This window comes from Desmodus rotundus, chromosome 13 (genome assembly GCF_022682495.2).
Source record: "Desmodus rotundus isolate HL8 chromosome 13, HLdesRot8A.1, whole genome shotgun sequence".
Taxonomy (NCBI): Eukaryota; Metazoa; Chordata; class Mammalia; order Chiroptera; family Phyllostomidae; genus Desmodus; species Desmodus rotundus.
In genome coordinates, this window is record NC_071399.1 from 32,340,480 (window position 1) to 32,358,499 (window position 18,020).

An 18,020-nucleotide genomic window follows, 5' to 3' on the forward strand; every position below is an offset into this window, starting at 1 on the left:
CTGCCCTGTAACAAAATTCAAAATTTTAATGAAAATATCAATTTTACGAAGTACTTGCATAAATATAGGACAGTTGCAGTACCAGGTGTTCCAGTCACTTTATTAGAAATGTGTTTAACTGCTGTTTTGCACTGTTATGTTACTTTCTCACTGATATCATCAGTTAATTATTTCCTAGATCTCTATTTAAATGCATCATCTTTCCATTTCCAGTTCTATTATACCAGTATTCTTTTATCTGCTATAAATTTTGCAATATCTTTTTTAGGATGCTTTTTGCCATTTCCCCTCAATATCCCTTCTAAAATAATGGATTTTGATCTAAATAAATAGTATCTTGCCATATTTAAAACCATTCTAGTATTTCCAAATTTACAGTAGCTTAATAACTTAAAATTCATTCGGAAACTTCCATAGCTGCTGCTCCTGCATAAGTGAACCAGAAATTAATACACAAGATGGACACACTTCTACTCCTACTAAACTATGAGTCCAAAATGAAGTAACTCACTGAGAATTCATATTTAATTAACACCAAATGCTTTGGCCAAAAGTTAGACACACTGAAAAAATGATGCCATGGGCTTCAGAAACTCTGATAGTAAGAATTTGTTTTCTATTCTTCCCATCCGAGGAAATATTCTCAAATACAGAGATTAAGAAAGATGTACTACAACCCTAGAAAAAGCCTCTTTCCTTTGCTGCAGAAAGGCTCTTTGACCCGAAGAAGAGAATAAAGAAGGTAGGGATGGGACACAAGTACTTTATGGATGTTGAAGTCCTGCTGTAAAAAAAAAAAAAAAAAAAAAAAAAAAAAGATTGTTTATAAACCTGGAGTATTAAAAAAAGCTGCATAAAACAAAACACTGATGAAGAAAAAGATTTTATACTTCATCAGCATATATACAACTATTTGATAAATTCCTCCATAGTGTAATAGACTAAATGATAACAAGAAAATATATGAAGTTACTTTGTAAACCTTAAAGAATGATACAAGTCTAAGGTATTCCATGTAAAGTTCATGTCTAACACTACATTTTGTTGTATTAACAGTTTTCTTCCTTTTATTACTATTTAGGACAGTCATTCTACATAGCAATGATTGACAAGATGAAAAGTAGCTTTTAATTGTGGTGAAATTAAACATAAAAATATACCTTCCATGATATGCATTACCAAATTTGTTTTTTAAAGCATGACTTTTTAAATAATTTATAGAAAACACATTATCCTTTAGAAATCATATTTACTATAATTTATTGTTTCCTAAATACTGACATAAAGTAAATGAGAAGAATGTTATTTGGCAAAAGTATTTCCAGTCCGATCTCCATGGAGTTTTAAATTAAGGTCAGAATTATTGACCCATTATTTCTGTTCTAGTTGATTGCACAAAGCCAATAAACACAGTCGAAACATTATGCTGGCATAACAATGTGTAGAGATCAATTATGTGTAATTTTTGAGGACTGCTTGAAACAACTTAGCACAATTATGTCCCATAGCTTATACATATGTATTAAGGTAAATCCTGCCATTTTAAGGGTTTTTAAAGTAAGATTTTTCTTTTCTATATGTCTGAATGCTACTATTATTTGCCATTTAATAGTTAAATGTTAATAGGTTATGTGATAAAAAGCTCTAGAGTTCCTTTATCCACACATTCGTACATGTAGAAAATAAGCAAGACTTCTTCAAATTGTCCTTTGTTGCAGTTCTATTTTATAACCACAACATTAAACCAAAGAACATAGTTTCTTTTGCTTTTGTTTTTGCAACTTTTATTGTCATAAAGTTCAATAAATGATATCTTGGCTTTAGTGGATTAGTTATACCTAAATACTGGGACTTAAAAATTAAATGTGGGGACTTCTGTAAAACAGTATGTACAATTATGTAATAAGGCTTCCTAATTTCATTTTTAAACAAGTTACAATCTTCATTGTGACTGCCATTAATGGTTTACCTGTAGACTTATGAAACTAATAGAAGCTAAATTTCTCTCTGCTACCAAAATTACAAATGTTAAAAAGTTAAAACTATGCACATCAAAGATGCAGTAAAACTCTACATTTCTATTTTTACATGCTATGATCCAGACTGTACCTAACAAAACACAGTACATTTATATTGGAAAGTGGGGTCCCATTTATTTGTAAGAAAAAGCGGGATCTCAGCATTTGCTAGAACAATATTCAATAGCAACCTGCACACAGGCCTCCGTTCCACTTCTTGCCGAAACCAAAATAATTTACATAAAAATAGATATACCCCAGGTTACCATATACATCGGTATATGCCCAGTGCTATTTACATTAAAAACATTGCATTGCATAATTCAAGAAATAAAATATCATGCATTTTATTTTAAGGTGAAAAATGCAATTACAGAATTAAGTGTGCGTACCATGATTGTCCCAGTATTTACTAAAGGAGTAACATCCAAAGGTTTCTCGTTTACATCTCGCCTTCTACACCCAGCCATTAATCTTAAGTATCACATAAAGTATATCACTTTAGCAACAAGAAACTCCTGAATATATTATACTGGCATATTAAAGGTATGGACACATAACCACATTGAAAGGTTTGATGAAAATGTATGAAATAATCCCAACAATTATAGTTTTTCAAATGTAAAAAACTACTTGGATCATCTTAACAGAGCACTCTAGTCCTTTCAAAGTTTAATGTCACTCTTCAGACAAGTACAGACATAACACACTTCTAGAAAGGACCATTTTTTATCATTATGCACAAATTAAAATATAGTGCATAATCAAAAAGGAAAACATTATATAATTGTCACATTAGATGAAGTTTTTGCCATTTCTTCAGGAGAATGACTCTTTATTACTTCTTTGATGAACTGTTCAAGGCTAGTGAAGTAACCCTGGCATTGCCACGTATCATTATGAGTTCCATCAGGAAAAATGGCCAACCTCTTAGTCCGAGATGGGGAGAGTTCATAAAGTTGCTTCATCATTACTGGTGGAATTAACTGGTCAGAGAGTCCAGAGATGAAAAGAGAAGGCATTCTACACTGTGAGATTTTTCTGTAGGACAAAAATTTATTTTTGTAGCACCATAAAGGAAGGTAACGCATTGGAAAGAATGAAAATAAAGTGCTGGCCATATGTGGTATGCTTAAAAATGTGTTCTCCACCATAATAGCGGAAATCCTATGTGAATTTTCAGAAGCCAAATGAATAGCCACTGCTCCTCCCAAGGAACGACCAAAAAGAAAAATTTTTGTTTTGTCAAGGTCAGGTCTAGTCATCACATAGTCTAGCACAGCTTCAGAGTCTAAGTAGAGTCCTTCTTCACTTGCTTCTCCTTCGCTTTTTCCATATCCTCGGTAATCAACAAGCAAAAGATTAACTTTGAGGTTAACCAACATAAGCAATGCATTTGGTAATCTGTGACCTATGTTGCCTGCATTCCCATGAAAATAAATTATGGTTGGAGAATAGGGTGAATTGTCTCCAGTGTATCTTATCAAAATAAGATTTAGACGTACTCCATCTTTGGTTCTGATGAAAACGTTTTCATGTGGAATACCAGTTGGCATGGGGACATAAAGACGTGAGGAGGATGGCTGTTCTGGAAAATAAAGCAATACATCCTGGAATTTATATAGTATACCTGCTATTGATATGAATATTAACAAAAGTAAGATAATGCCTCCATACAGATGAAAAGTCACTATTAAAGGTAAAAGAGAAATACGACAGAGAGCCCAAGACCACGAGGCCAAGGCTATCAGCCATCTTTCAACAAAGTTCCACAGCATCCAGGACTTTTCCATTGTAGCTCTCTGTAAGTGTCCTAAAAAGAAAGAGAGAAAGACATTATCAGTAATTCAACATGTATCTCTTATTTTAAAGTTAGATCCATGACATATATCATGGTACTAGATGAATCCTTGGAAGCCTACATCAATCCATCCACAAAATTGTTTGCTCTAATTTCCCTTGTCCCTTCTGTTATAAAGTCTCCTTTCTTCCTCCAGTTTCTACAATAGTCATCAAATTATATTCATTTTTTTAATGTTCTTATTTACTGCCAAGTACTTTCATTCATGCAGTCTCCTTGATTTGGTAGAAAAATAAGTTGATGCCACTGGATCACATGGTAGTCCTGTTTTTAATTTTTTGAGGAACCTCCATACTGTTTTTCATAGTGACTGTACCAATTTACATTACCATCAACAGTGAACAATGGTTCCCTCTCCACATCCTTGCCTACACTTGTTGTCTTTTTGATACTAGATGTTTGAACAGGTGCAAAGTGGTATCTCATTGTTTTGATCTTCATTTTCTTGATGATTAATGATGTTAAGCATGTTTTCATGTACCTATTGGCCTCCTTATATCTTCTTTGGAAAAAATGTCTATTTGGAACTTCTGCCCTTTTTAATCATATTTTTTAAGTTATTGAGGTATGTTTTATATTTTAGATTAAAACCCTTACCAGATATATGATTTGCAAATATTTTCTCCCATTCAAAGCCTGCCTTTTCATCTTGTTGATGGTTTCCTTTGCTGTTCAGAAGCTTTTTAATTTGATATAGTCCCGCTTGTTTATTTTTGCTTTTGCTGCCCTTACTTTTAGTGTCAGGTCCAAAAAAATCATCACCAAGACTGTATTAAGGAGCTTACTGCTACGTTTTCTTCTGTAGGAGTTCTGTAGTTTCAGGTCTCACATTAAAGTCTTTAATCTATTTTGAGTTAATTTTTGTGCATGGTAACATAGTGATCCAGTTTTTCCAATACCATTTCTCAAGGATATTGTCCTTCCCCATTATATTCCTGGCTTTTTTTGTTGTTGTAAATTAATTGACCACCTATGTTTAGGTTTATTTCTGGGCTCCAATTTGCTCCACTGATTTATGTGTCTATTTTTATGCCAATGCAATACTGTTTTGATTACTACAGTCTTGTAATGTAGTTTTCCCTTCTCAAACTTTATTCGGCTCTTTAGGGTCTTTTTTGGTTCCACAGAAATTTTAGGATTATTTGTTCTATTTCTGTGAAAAAAAAAAGCCACTGAATTTTGATAGCGATTGCATTAAATCTGTAGATTGCTTTGGGTAGCATGGACATTGTAAGAATATTAATTCTTCCAATTCATGAGCATGAAACAGCTCTCCATTTATCTGTGTCCTCTAATTTCCTTCATTAATGTCTTACAGTTTTCAGTGTACTGATCTTCCACCTCATTGGTTAAATTATTCCTAGGTATTATTCCTTTTGATGGAATTGTAAATGAGATTGTTTTCTTAATTACTTTCTGACAGTTTATTAGTGTATTGAAATACAACAGATTTTTGAATTCTACAGCCTTACTGAGATTGGTAGGTTGAGGGCAAATTTGATTTAAAAGATGGTTAAAAGATTCTAACTTATCAAGACAAATCTGATATAATATTGTCAATTTCCTTTTTCACGTTATAGGAAAAATTCTAATTAAACAAACTAGGATAAGAAAGAATATTTCTCTCTCTACCTGGAGCTTTTCACAGCTTAACTTAAAAAATAATTTATATAAATTAACCACTACTTTCTAATATTGTATTATTTTTAAGAAAAAGTTCAATCATTTTTGTCTCACATCTGATTAAAAAAATGTTGGATTGCGAATATAATAAAATATGTGAAACCTTTTATAGAGTCCTTACTGCAATTTCATAGCAGTGAGTCAACACTGATTGGTATGATGTACTGATAAGGTCATAAACACTTGAAGGATAAGTGTAAAAGAAACAGAAATTCTAACTGAGAATCAGAGATAAGTGAAGAAAATGATTAATTGGAGAGAAATTTTAAACAATATTGCTGAAAAATATAAATGATAAAAATACAGAAAAAAGCTATTAGAAAAATTTTAATCAATTTTAAAAGTTTATGTGTGTTGTCTTAAAAAGGCAAGAGATGAAATATAATTCTTCTTACAGAGTAGTCATCTACTTATATATCTACCAAGTTTTAAAAGACACTAAATTAGGCCCTGGCCAGGTAGTTCAGTTGGTAAGAGCATCACCCTGATACACCAAGATTGTGGTTTGATCCCTGGTCAGGCCACATACAAGAAGCAACAAGGAAGGTACAAATTAGTGGACCAACAAATCAACCTTTCCACAAGCAAAAATAAAATAAAATTTAAAAAGACTTCCATTAAAAAAAAAAAACATTAAGAAGTTATTCTTCTGATAAATAATTGTTATTGACTAATTTTAAAAACTGTACTGTATGCCATAAGCTAATACATGTGGCATTTTAGTTCATCATTAGGTTAAAACATAAAATCAAGTTAGATTGGCTATAAAGACAAGTTCAATGATTTAAAAGATTCAAATTTTCACTATTACTTCATTAAGCATAGATTTTCACATATGCATTCTTGTTCAAAAAACTGAACATAAACCAACATCACAGCATTTTTCTGAAGTTTCTCTGAAATCAACACTGCCACCCAGTTGTAGCAAGTTTCATTACACTGAGCACTATATAATGCTAGAGACAAGCAGGTGTGTCAGGTAAACAAAACCCCAAGCTTAAAAACTATGGAAGCAATACCTGGGGCACTAGGTGTCAGACTTGGTTAAAAATCAGATTGAAAGAGGATGCACTACAGCAGCCAAGTAAACCGATTACAGTAAATACTAAATACTTGTTCTAGGTCAAGAATAAAGGCCTTTCACAATCTATGACTGCTTTTTCTCAACAACACATCTGGTCACTTACACTTTTCATTTAATGTTTACTTAATTTTATTATTATTTTTTTAAGTATAAACAATATCTGAGTGATTTTCATATGTACACAGAAGTTGTACTGGGAAACATAAAACACACTGGCATAAACTTTATACATCAAAATAAAAGGATTTTGTGTAATGATTAGGATTAACAAGGTTTGGGATATAAAATACAAATACAATAGACCACTGTGCTATTTCAAAAATAAGATATTTCTTTAGTGAAAAGAAATTTTACTACATTCATAGTCAAGCCAATCATTTCTGAGAGGTATCAGAGAGATGACTAACTCAAACATCATTTATTTGGTGATACAACATGAAAAAAAGCCACTAAAATTCTATCAGTCTTAAAGTCTGCGCTATTGTATATCTGCAGAATAATCCTGGGTTTATCACTTATTTCCAGACTGAACTTTTTTTTCCTGTAGAATGAGAACTTAAAAATACCTACATGTAAGGCTGGGTAGCATTATCAAATGAACTTCTAAGAAGCATTTATAAATACTATAGATATGTTAACTTGATTTGCTTTTGTGATTAGTATTTCTGGTTGTACTACTAATTTCTTAACCATGTTCAGCCCAAATTAACATCAACATCAGCATTTACCACACCACTCTAAGAAAAGAAAATAATCTGGAAAGTTGAATATGGGTATGCACGGTAATGCACTTTACAACCCAGACAATCAGGAGTGAACTGACTCAGTTTTCAAATTAAACAAAGATACTATTTTTTTAAAAAAGCTACTGCAACTCTAGGTAAAATATAAAGCTCCTAATACCTGTACAAAGCGTATTTTGACATTCACACACATACCTGCATAGATTAAATCTATATAGTTAAAATTTTCAACTATTCAAACTTTGAAAAATAATTTTTTAAGTAGCTTTGTTAATTTTGAATTTCAACATACAACATTGAATTTGAAGCTATTAAGACCAGGAAGTGTGTTTCTCTTTTTCACTACTGTGTTTCCTACTGGATACTATAACATTTTATATATACTCAAGACTAAAATGTTTTTTAAATAAACAATTCAGTAATACATTTGAATTATTAGACTTCTAAAAGAACATAACTGTATTCTGAGCACTGGGCATATATGTAATATATGCAATAATATAAAATTGCAAATATGAGTCCATTATTGGTTAGGAAAAGTACTTATTCATCATGCAGTTTTCCACAAAGCATTTCTGAGAAGACACCTTAACTGGTTTTGTGATAAACAAAGGTAATCTTACAATGGATTGTTAAACTGTGAAAGTCAGAATAAAAGCCAATTCATTTAGAGGAACACCAAATGAAAGTTAAATTATAATGACACTGCTCTGGAGTGTTTGTGTATCTTCTCTTTAATACTTTATGGCATACTGCTGGTCTAGAAAGAGACCTCTACTCACAGACTGCCTTATTTTTACATAACCCAATTCATCTGTAATTTCTGCTACCTAGTCTTTATCTTATCTATGTTCTTAAAAGAAATAGAACAAGCAAACTTAATATAGGAAGAATTTTTACTTACTAAATTTGCTGAAACTATAAGCAAAGTTCAACTACTAAAGCCATGTGCTGAGATGTAAGAACAACTTCACATAGACCCAGGTATTTTGACAGTCAACGTAAATGAATAGTGCCTCTGATACAGTCCACTGAGGATTCCACAGCTAACAGTACGCAAGTTTTCCATTTACGTTGTCAATAAATTAATGTGAGTAAAGGGTTAACAAAACCTTTTCTCTCCACACACACACAAAAGTGTTATCTGGCTAATCTTCTAGCATGGTTTCCCTGGAAACCTCATAAAGGTTGGGATATCAGCTATGTTTCTAAGCAACATTTTGTGTAGTAAACTTGTAGTGAACTTTAGCCCCTATTAGAGAGCTAAATCTGAATTGAGCAGACAGTGAGCTGGGCTACACTTGCCAAGTGAGAGGTATAAAGAGTGGCTTTTCTGTGTGGTACATAATCTGTAAGTGGCCTGTCCCTCTGCTGAATGCTGAACACTGAGCCCATGTGCTATTACAAAAGATATTGTTTCTGGAGCACAAAACAGTTATGTCAGGAGTTGCCCTCCCATGTGTCATCTTTCCACTAGCCTGAACTCTCTATCACTTGGGAAGAATACACCTGATGCTGATATCCTGGGTTTTCTATCCTGTATCTTTCAACAAAGCAGAGGGAGGCTAGTGCCAGGTATGGTCTATTGGATCTCATGAGTGTGAATGTCCAGCTGGACCCAAGATCAGTGCTACTAATCATGCAGAATAAGCAAGGTGATTACCCCTTAAAATATGTCCTATGCAGCAAAATATTCATAAAATATGATGCCAGGAGAGATGGATTATTTGCGAGGTATTTTCATACTGAAATGCATTTGCTGATAACATCTTAGCATCATAAATAATCAAGAATGGTGAGTTTCATCTACTCAAAGTTTGATCAAAGTCTGTACTATTTAGAAGGATGGCTTACAGGGAAAAAACGTTAGACCAGTGGAGCACAGAATCTTAGTCAACCAATATCCTCTCATCTCCCACACTTCTTCCACATTATTATTATGTGTTTAACCTTACGCTTACAACTCAAGTAAATACATTACCATTTCTTTCTTCTACCTTTTTGCCATGTTACCACCCCAGCTCTCACATGTCAAATGTTTCTAAAACCTGTACTCATAAATTGCTGACTTTAACCACCCCCAGCAACTCCTTAACTACTTACTATCTTGAGAATCTGATGTTTCAGCTCTTACAATGATCACTCATAAAAATCGATCCTGACTTGCTAATAAAACTAATGGATTTTTCTCAATCCACATTGCAACCCCGTACCTGACAGCAGATATTAGTTTTTCCTCAGCCTACAGCATAGTCAAATTTCTGTGTTTTTTTCTCTGACCTACTTCAATTTAGGCATTTTCCAAGGTCCTACCCATTTACTTTCTTTCCGCCAGTGATCTCACTCTTTCTCATGGCTCCAATTACCAAACTTGTATATGAACTATTTCCATTCTCTGTCTACTCCATCTACATCCTCAAACTTATCCAAAACTAAATACTTTCTCTTCTTCATCTAGTATTTTACATGCTTTAATTATGAAAAAAGCATGTATAAATATATTTTTTAAAACATAGGTTTGATTCTGAGTCTCAATATACAAAACATAAACTAAAATTATGTCACAGTATCAAAAATAAGCACATTATTTTAACATGCGAGGTCTCATACCTGAATTTTAAAAAGTCAAACTTAAAAATAACTTTTGTGTTTTTTATTAAGATAAAGTGGTTAGAGGTGTCATACTTATATTAGTAAGCACCTCTCAAAAGTACTCTATTAAAAGCATGATTAATTTTTATTATAATGTGTAGACAAGCAGATATAATTGCAATTGTTTTCCTTTAGAAAGAATGGTTCTGAAGTGTAATCACCATATTGATGTGCTACATAAGCACTTTGGTCACATGAATGCAACTTACAAATCTAGTGAAGATCATCTTGAGAATTTTATGGTCCTCATTAATTTATTTTGTTTACACTTAGTGTTCCATTTGCTTCCTGTCTCTAAATATTAGCTCATTGTGTTTTTCATATTTTGCCATGTATAACGGGCACTTTTTGCCCAAATTTTTTAAGGAAAAATAACAATGTCTTTATACATGGGTATAATGATTACATACCATAGATATAATAATCCCATGCAGAATGCACACAAAAATATGGGTGCACATCATACATAGCAAAAATACAGTACGTAACAGACAATTTAAGACTAAAAATATGCCCTGCCTGGGGTGGCTCAGTGGACTGAGCACAGGCCTGTGAACCAAAGGGTTGCTGGTTCAATTCCCAGGCAGGACATATGCCTGGGTTGCAGGCTGGGTCCCCAATAGGAGGCATGTGAGAGGCAACCACACACTGATGTTTCTCTCTTTCCCTTTCTCCTTCCCTTCCCCTCTGTCTAAAAATAAATAATTTTTTTAAAAAAGACTAGAAATAAAAAACAAGTTAAGGCTGTGAAGCTCTCAGAACCACCATGTTGACTAATGTTAACTGAGCAATGAGTCAAGTTAATGGCGGGCATACTCATCTTAATTACCCCATATATGTAGTTGGAGGATCTCAAATGGTTCCAGTTCTAAGGAAAAATCTTTAAATAACTATTCTAAAAGCTGATGATTAAAAAAAGACATCAATACCAAAGTTATGCCCAACTACAATGGTATGAATTCTCAGAACATTACCACAAACATAACCACAAGTCTCCAGCGAGTTCTGAAACCCAGACTGGATCAGTGAAGTGGTCCCAAGTTTGGCTTCCAAGCCTCATAAGATTCCAATTCATTCTACCATACTATTTAAAAATTAAGGAGACTGCTACATGCTACAAATACGTGTGGATACTTGCTATGTGGAATTATAGTGCCTATACACTATAAACTACTTCAAAACTATAAATCTACAGTCCCTGTTCTTAAGTACCTTGTAAGCTACTCAATAAATTTCAAGTAACTCATGACCTACTCAGGAAACCAGACATGGACATATGTAACTATATATATCTAATGTAAGTTTATTTAATTATAGATGACACAAAGAAAATCAAAGGAAGAGTCACAATTGTCTTTAAATGTAGGAAGAGAAAAATAAAACCTTTACTATGTTTCCTTTATAACATAAGTTTAGTAAAATCTGGATTTCATCATGCTTGATTACTTATAGAAACCAAGTGGAAATTTACCCGAACTTTTTAAAAACAGGACAAAGTACAATGCTAGGGTTAAGAATTCCTTTTACTTTCCATCAAACAGCTGTCTATGACACATATTTTTATTCACTTAGCACAATTACTCAGAAGAAGTAGAGGTACTCAAGTATAATCTAAATAAATATTTGGCAAGGACAAGTATAAAGAAAATCAGAGCAGTTGAACTGGATAAACTTTATAAACCTGAGACCTTTCTATCCCAGTAGTTCACAAAAAGTGGCTGCAGACTCCTGGGGGTCCCCAAGACCCTTTCAAAAGGTCTGAGAGATTAATATTATAATCATACTAAAATGATATTTGCCTTTCATTTTTTGACATTTGTACTAATGGTATAAAACCAGTGAGGGGTAAAACTGCTGGTGCCTTAGCAGAATGGCAGTGGTACCAGACTGTGTAAGTCATAGTATTAGCACCATGAACTCCAGGAAAGTGGGGGGGGGAGGGGTGAAAATCAGTTTTTACTTACAAATGTCATTGAAGCAGCAGTTAAAATTACATTTTGTGGGACAAATGTCTTACAAAATGGGGAGGACACATAAAGCACTAGGTGTGAGCTAAGCTAGCTGCTTTTTTTCAGGCCACACCATTCTGACTGAAAAAGAAAATTAACAAACTGGTTACTCAAACTTAGGTGTTTGGCAGACATTTTCCGAAAAATAAATGAAGTTGCCAATAGCTTCCCACAACTTGGACACTTTTCTGATAGAACTTTCATGGTTCAATAAACAAATGAGATTTTTGATAACTTATTAAATGTGTCAAAATTTGCAATAATCTGCTCAACATAGCAAAACTAGTATTTTCCAAATGACCAATGAATGGTGTCACAAAATCAAGCATGAGTCAAAAATAATTAATGTAACAGGGACAAAAAATTCTTTGATATGGGCTTCAGGTTCCACAATGTAACTGACCTTTAAGAAACTACCATCTGTTGAATATTATAGTATCAGAGATTATCCATAATTATCTGAAAAGACTATAATAATCCTTTTACAACTACAAATGTGTGTGGGCCTGTTTTTTTCATGTATTTCATCAAAAACAACTTATGAGAAAGAAATATTAAAATCTGCCTTCTATTAAGCAGACATTAAAGATATTTACAAAAATGTAAAACAATGACATATTCCTTGCTAATTTTTTCCAAAGACAGTTATTTTGCAAAAAAACAAATAAAAAGAAAACAAAACAAAAACACTATTATGTAATGGAGTTTTACTGTTATTTTAAAATGACATAGTTTAATTTTATAAACTCCTAGTTTTAATTTCTAACACAGTAAATATCTCTGTATTTAGTCCACATGTATAAACTCCTGGGTCCTCAATAATTTTTAAAAATGTAAAGAGGATCAGAAAATGTAAAGGCGTTCTGAGAACAAAATGTTTGATGACTAGCCCTGACCGGTGTGGCTCAGTTGGTTGGGCATGATCCTGCAAACCAAAAGGTCACCTGTTTGATTCAGGTCAGGGCACATGCTTGGATTGGGGGTTTGGTCCTCTGCTCAGGGTGTGTGTGAGAGCCAACTAATCAATGTTTCTCCCTCACATAGATATTTCTCTCCTTCTCTTCCCCCATCTCTAAAAATAAATAAATAAAATCTTTTTTAAAAAGTTTGATAACTACTGTTCTATATGACATAACTATATAACCTTACTGCCTTTTTCCCCCCAGAGACTTGTTTCCTTCAAATTCAGAATGAACAAAAGATTTCATGTAGTAGTAGTAGTAGTAGTAGTAGTGATGTACTACATTAAATCTTTTGTTCATTTAATATATACAGGTTACTAAAATTTGCTAGATGCTAAAAGAGAAAAAAGTAACTTTAATAAAAACACCTAACATTCTTCAGGTTCTCAAAGACCGTAACTTTGGAGAGAGTACCTTCCCCCCTGGGCTATGCCCTGAGTGAGGATTTAATCCAGTGAGTGCTGTACCCTACATTCTTAGATCACTACCCAAGTTCACATTTAAATGTGATGTCTGACTTTGAAGGGATATCTTTGCATATGTATCACGTTTTTACTTTGGATCTAAATGTCTACACTTGTAAAAGGAAGAAGTTACCTAAATAACCTAAAGTCTCACAAGTTATATTTTACAGGTGATAAAAAAAATAAGAGGTAGAGTTGGAAAATAGGCATTAGATTATAAAGAATAGTATCTTTACTACATAGTACTGTAGAAGATTAGGGGCCCTGTTTATTGATTTCTAACAGTAAATGAAAAGTTACTAAGACATTAAAAATGCACCCAAGATTAAAAACAGGTCTCTAGAAATCTCTGATGAACAATGATGTGATAATTTTATATTTTAATTGAGGTTTGTAAAATACTTCATTCATCATACATTTTCAGTCTTCTTCCAGACCACTATCATCAAAGTAAGATTTTTAAAGAGCATACAGGTAATTAAAGTTATAGAGAATTATTTTGGCTAAACAATCTTTATGTAGGACAACAGACACAGTTTGTTTTAGGAGAGAAAAGCCAGGAAATAAGTAAGTATACAAGGAACTGTCACAATTTTCCAGGAACTCAGCAATGTTTGTTCGGTACTTTGTCAATAGAACTCAGGTTATTCACTCCAATAAAAAGTAAATGATGGTAAACAATACATTAAAGATTAATTACAAGTCTAGAGTAACAACCACCCTCAACCTTCTCCGCACCAGAGAATTTTACTGCTCTCTCTCTGACGCTGGTAATCTATTCAGATTACTTTACCCAGCGATACTTTATAAAAAAATTAAAAACAAAAAATGATATATCAAGAACTAAAACTCAAAGTACAGTAATGGCACATTCTAATTATTATTGCTCAAATAATTAGCAGGGTAAATCAGACAAATGGTATTCTTTCAATCACAGATAAAATTATATTTTAATGAAGGTAAAAACTGTCTCACCAAAAAAGATAAATGCTAATTATTCTAATTATTTTTAATTGCAAAAGTTTACATTATATTGCACAGTGTATATTGATTTACCAATTCTGCCAATAGTAAAAGGTTTCTGAAAACTACAAAAGATTTTACCTGTACGTGAGTTAAATATGAATTCCCCAAACGCAATTTGACTGAAGGTTAACCAAGTATAAATAAAATAAAAATGTTCTAAGTCATAAGTGAACTATTACTTAAAGACCCTTAGAGTCCATCTCAAGTTAATAATTTTAGGAACAGCTTGTTTAAAAATAAAAACTGCTCATACTTTAAAACACATACCTACAAGTAATAGAACAATGTGTAGGTTCATGTGAAGACTGTAAAAAGAAAGCAAAGTCACCTGTCACTGCTAACAGCTACATTACAAATGAAGAATGAGTATCTCTTTGCGTTCGTTAATTACTAAGATTCAGCCTTCCTGCCTGAATATATCTTCTTTTCTGCTAAGCACTGGGAAGTTAAGAAACCATGCCAGCTGCACAACTGAAATGGAAACACAAATAGCTATCAGTCAGTGTGTTAGAGACACCACAGAATGAATTATCTATTTCCCTAATGGTTACCCACATGTCATCAATAATGAAAAAGTATGCATTAATAGTCCTATGGGACAAATGAACAATAACTGCCTGTGGAGATGTTGGATAGTAATTGAATAGTTCAGAGAGCATTTTAAACTGGGATTTAAATCTGTCTGGGCAAATTATGTCAAACATTAGACTAGGCAGTAACACTGTAGCATTTTTGGGCTGTCCCCATTCCCCTGAAGCATGGAAGACTTGGTCCTCAACAGTGACAGAAAGAGGATGACAGATTATTGTCACTAAATAAGCCAATCACAATTTATTCAAAGATTATAAATATCTGTAAGAAATAAAAGGTGGAAAATAATCTACAAGGCCAATAATGCAGAACAGATGTTCAAATTAAGTCAATGAAATTCAGGAAGTTTCCTACTCACAAAGGTGTACTGTTTTAAATATTTTACTATAAAGTACATGGATGAAACTTAGAATTTATTTTCTTATAAAATCAGTGTTGCAGAAGTAAGACTCTCAGGCAGGCTCAAATGCATGAAATTCCAGTTCATGTTCTGGAAATACTACAACTTTACAATTCCAGTAGAATATACTGCTAAGGGAGTTAATACCTATATGAAACAGTAATATAAAATGTAATAACTTACTAGAAGCCTATCATTGACGGTAAAATCTTAATTAGAATAATTAGAAGAACCAGAACCTTCTTTATGGTATTCTGAAATGGGAATATAAGGGCCTCACACATTCCTGAGTTAACTAAATAAGAATTAGAAAATTTTTAGGATTTCTGAGTAATAACAGAGTTCTAAATTAATGAAAAACAGATATAGAAATAGATTCCCCTGGAATTAAGTGACAAAAAGGGGAAATCATAGAAAAATGTTGGGTTAAAAAGTTTCTCATAACCACCACTAAGTTATATCGTTAACCCAGGACGACTTGGTTAAGTATCCTCAGGAGGCAAGGGGCCTAAGGTGTGCCCGAGTAGGCAGGTGGTGTGCCAAGATCTGCATGTACAGATATTCACAAACTGGCCTGATTTCATCATTTCAAATTAGCTATCAATGGGAGGCAGTGTGGTGCAGTGGAGAGTGTTTTGGGGCTTGGTCAGTTAATAGCCAGGTGGCTTTTGCCAACTCAACCTCTCTGAATATGTTTCCTCGTATATAAAAAGGGGATGAAACAGGTAATTGCAAAACTGCTGAGTTGAAATGTAACACAGAGTATTAATAAATGCAGCTACTTCTATGAGGTAAAATTTAAGGTACCTTCTGTCAGAACAGAGTAAGTGAAATTAAGTTCAACTAGAAGTTCTGTTAGACTTGGATTAAACAATGAATAAAACTCACTGGAGAATATCTCAGTATTTGCACACATTATTATTAAAACAATGCCTTATTTTCCTTTCAAAACCCAGCTTAGGTAGCAGCTGCTTCAGAAAGCCTTCCCTGGACCTCTATTTCCTACTGCCAATCATTCCAAATTCTGCAGTTTGTACAAATTAATGTGGTAGCACTTACTATTATATTGTAACTCATCAGCTTTCCATAGACTCTGAGTTCCTTGATGACCATGATTTCATCTAATTCAACACTGTGTTTTCAGTAGGTAGCGATGTCTGGCTCATAGTAAGTCTCTATAACAATTATTGAATTGTACAGTCTGTGCTTAAGTAGTATAATTATGACATAACACTTGATGGACAACCACAAATTCTAATTTAGTGGAATAAAATTTAACCTATACTAAAAGATAGGTCATTAAGCACACAAATATGATTTAATCCATGCCGAAAGAAACAAAGAGAGGATCGATAAAAATCAAACATCGAAACCTAAAACCCAGACCTGGCCAGGTGCTCAGGGATTAAAGCTTGATTCCCAGTCGGGGCACTTGTAAGAAACCACCAATGAATGGAACAAGTTAATGCCTCTCTCTCCTCTCTCTAAAATCAATCAATAAATAAAAAACTTAAAAAAAAAACAAACCTTAAAGCCTATATCCTCTTGTGTATTTCTTTTCTGTTACTATTACATGGTAAACAAATGCAAAAGCTGCTGAATAAAAGCTTTGTTCTTGGTTATGGTACCTTGAGGAATAACACTGATAACGCATTTTTCAGAAAATAAATGTTCACAAACATCTACAGCAAAATGGACTTCAATTGTATGGGGGTGGTCTCATGCTGTGTTTCTTAAAACAGCCAAAACTTACTGCCATGAAATCCGAACGTGTAAACCTGCTAGTGGCGTGAATGGACCAGGGGCTACTACATGCCTCAGACCTAGTAGCTGGGATTTTTGTTTCACTTTTCGTGCCTGTAGGAGTGCGGGGTAGGGGTGGGGGGGCGGATAATTTCTAGGTATTAGTTTGTACACGTTGCTGGAAATACCACTGACACACGACTCTGAAATATGTTCTAAGCAACAAGTCCCAGCAGGGCACCGGAGGGCCTTCGGTAATCCGTGCGCCTCAGTTTCCACAAGGGCGTTCGTTTAGGTTTTTACTCTCCGCCAGCAAGGCTGCGGACTGGGCTTCTTCCCGGGCCAGCGCGGTGGGGTACAGCTCCCGCATGGCCCTGGGTGCGCAGCCCTGCACTCCTTGCAAGGTGGTTCGGTACCAGGGCACCAATGAAGCCACTGCCAGCCACCCTTCGAGACCCCTCCGGAAAAAGCGGACCCGCAGCTCCGCCTAACCCCACCGCACTTACTTAGACCTGCTCGCAAACTGCGCAGTCTACCTCGGCCACGCAACTGGGCGCCGCATAGCAGCGTCCCCCCTGGCCGCTTCCGTTGCTCCTCATCGTCCTCTTCCAGCCAAGGGGCCTTCGCCCAGCCTCAGTCTAGGGTGGAGGTCCAGCGGAGCCACTCTCCACTCCTCCACTTCCGGCCCACACTCGGTGTCACGAGCAAATACCCCCACCGACTTCCACATCACCTGCTCTCTGCCTCTCCCTTAGTAGTGGGAACCTGGTTCCCCCTCTGGGCA

General features: G+C 34.3%; 1 protein-coding gene across 1 annotated transcript; it reads right to left on the reverse strand.

Annotated features, from left to right (window-relative positions):
• Positions 1–870: 870 nt before the first annotated feature.
• On the reverse strand, positions 871–18,006 carry ABHD13 (abhydrolase domain containing 13). The gene is made up of 2 exons (XM_024578927.3): positions 17,743–18,006; positions 871–3,831 (listed from the first exon to the last, which is right to left on the reverse strand). Exon 2 carries the CDS (start codon positions 3,809–3,811, stop codon positions 2,798–2,800), a length of 1,014 nt encoding a protein of 337 aa, XP_024434695.1. The 5' UTR covers positions 3,812–3,831; positions 17,743–18,006; the 3' UTR covers positions 871–2,797.
• Positions 18,007–18,020: the final 14 nt, after the last annotated feature.

Excerpts from the sequence above, each read along its gene's own strand:
- ABHD13 (XM_024578927.3), bottom strand. The coding sequence starts at position 3,811 with ATGGAAAAGTCCTGGATGCTGTGGAACTTTGTTGAAAGATGGCTGATA.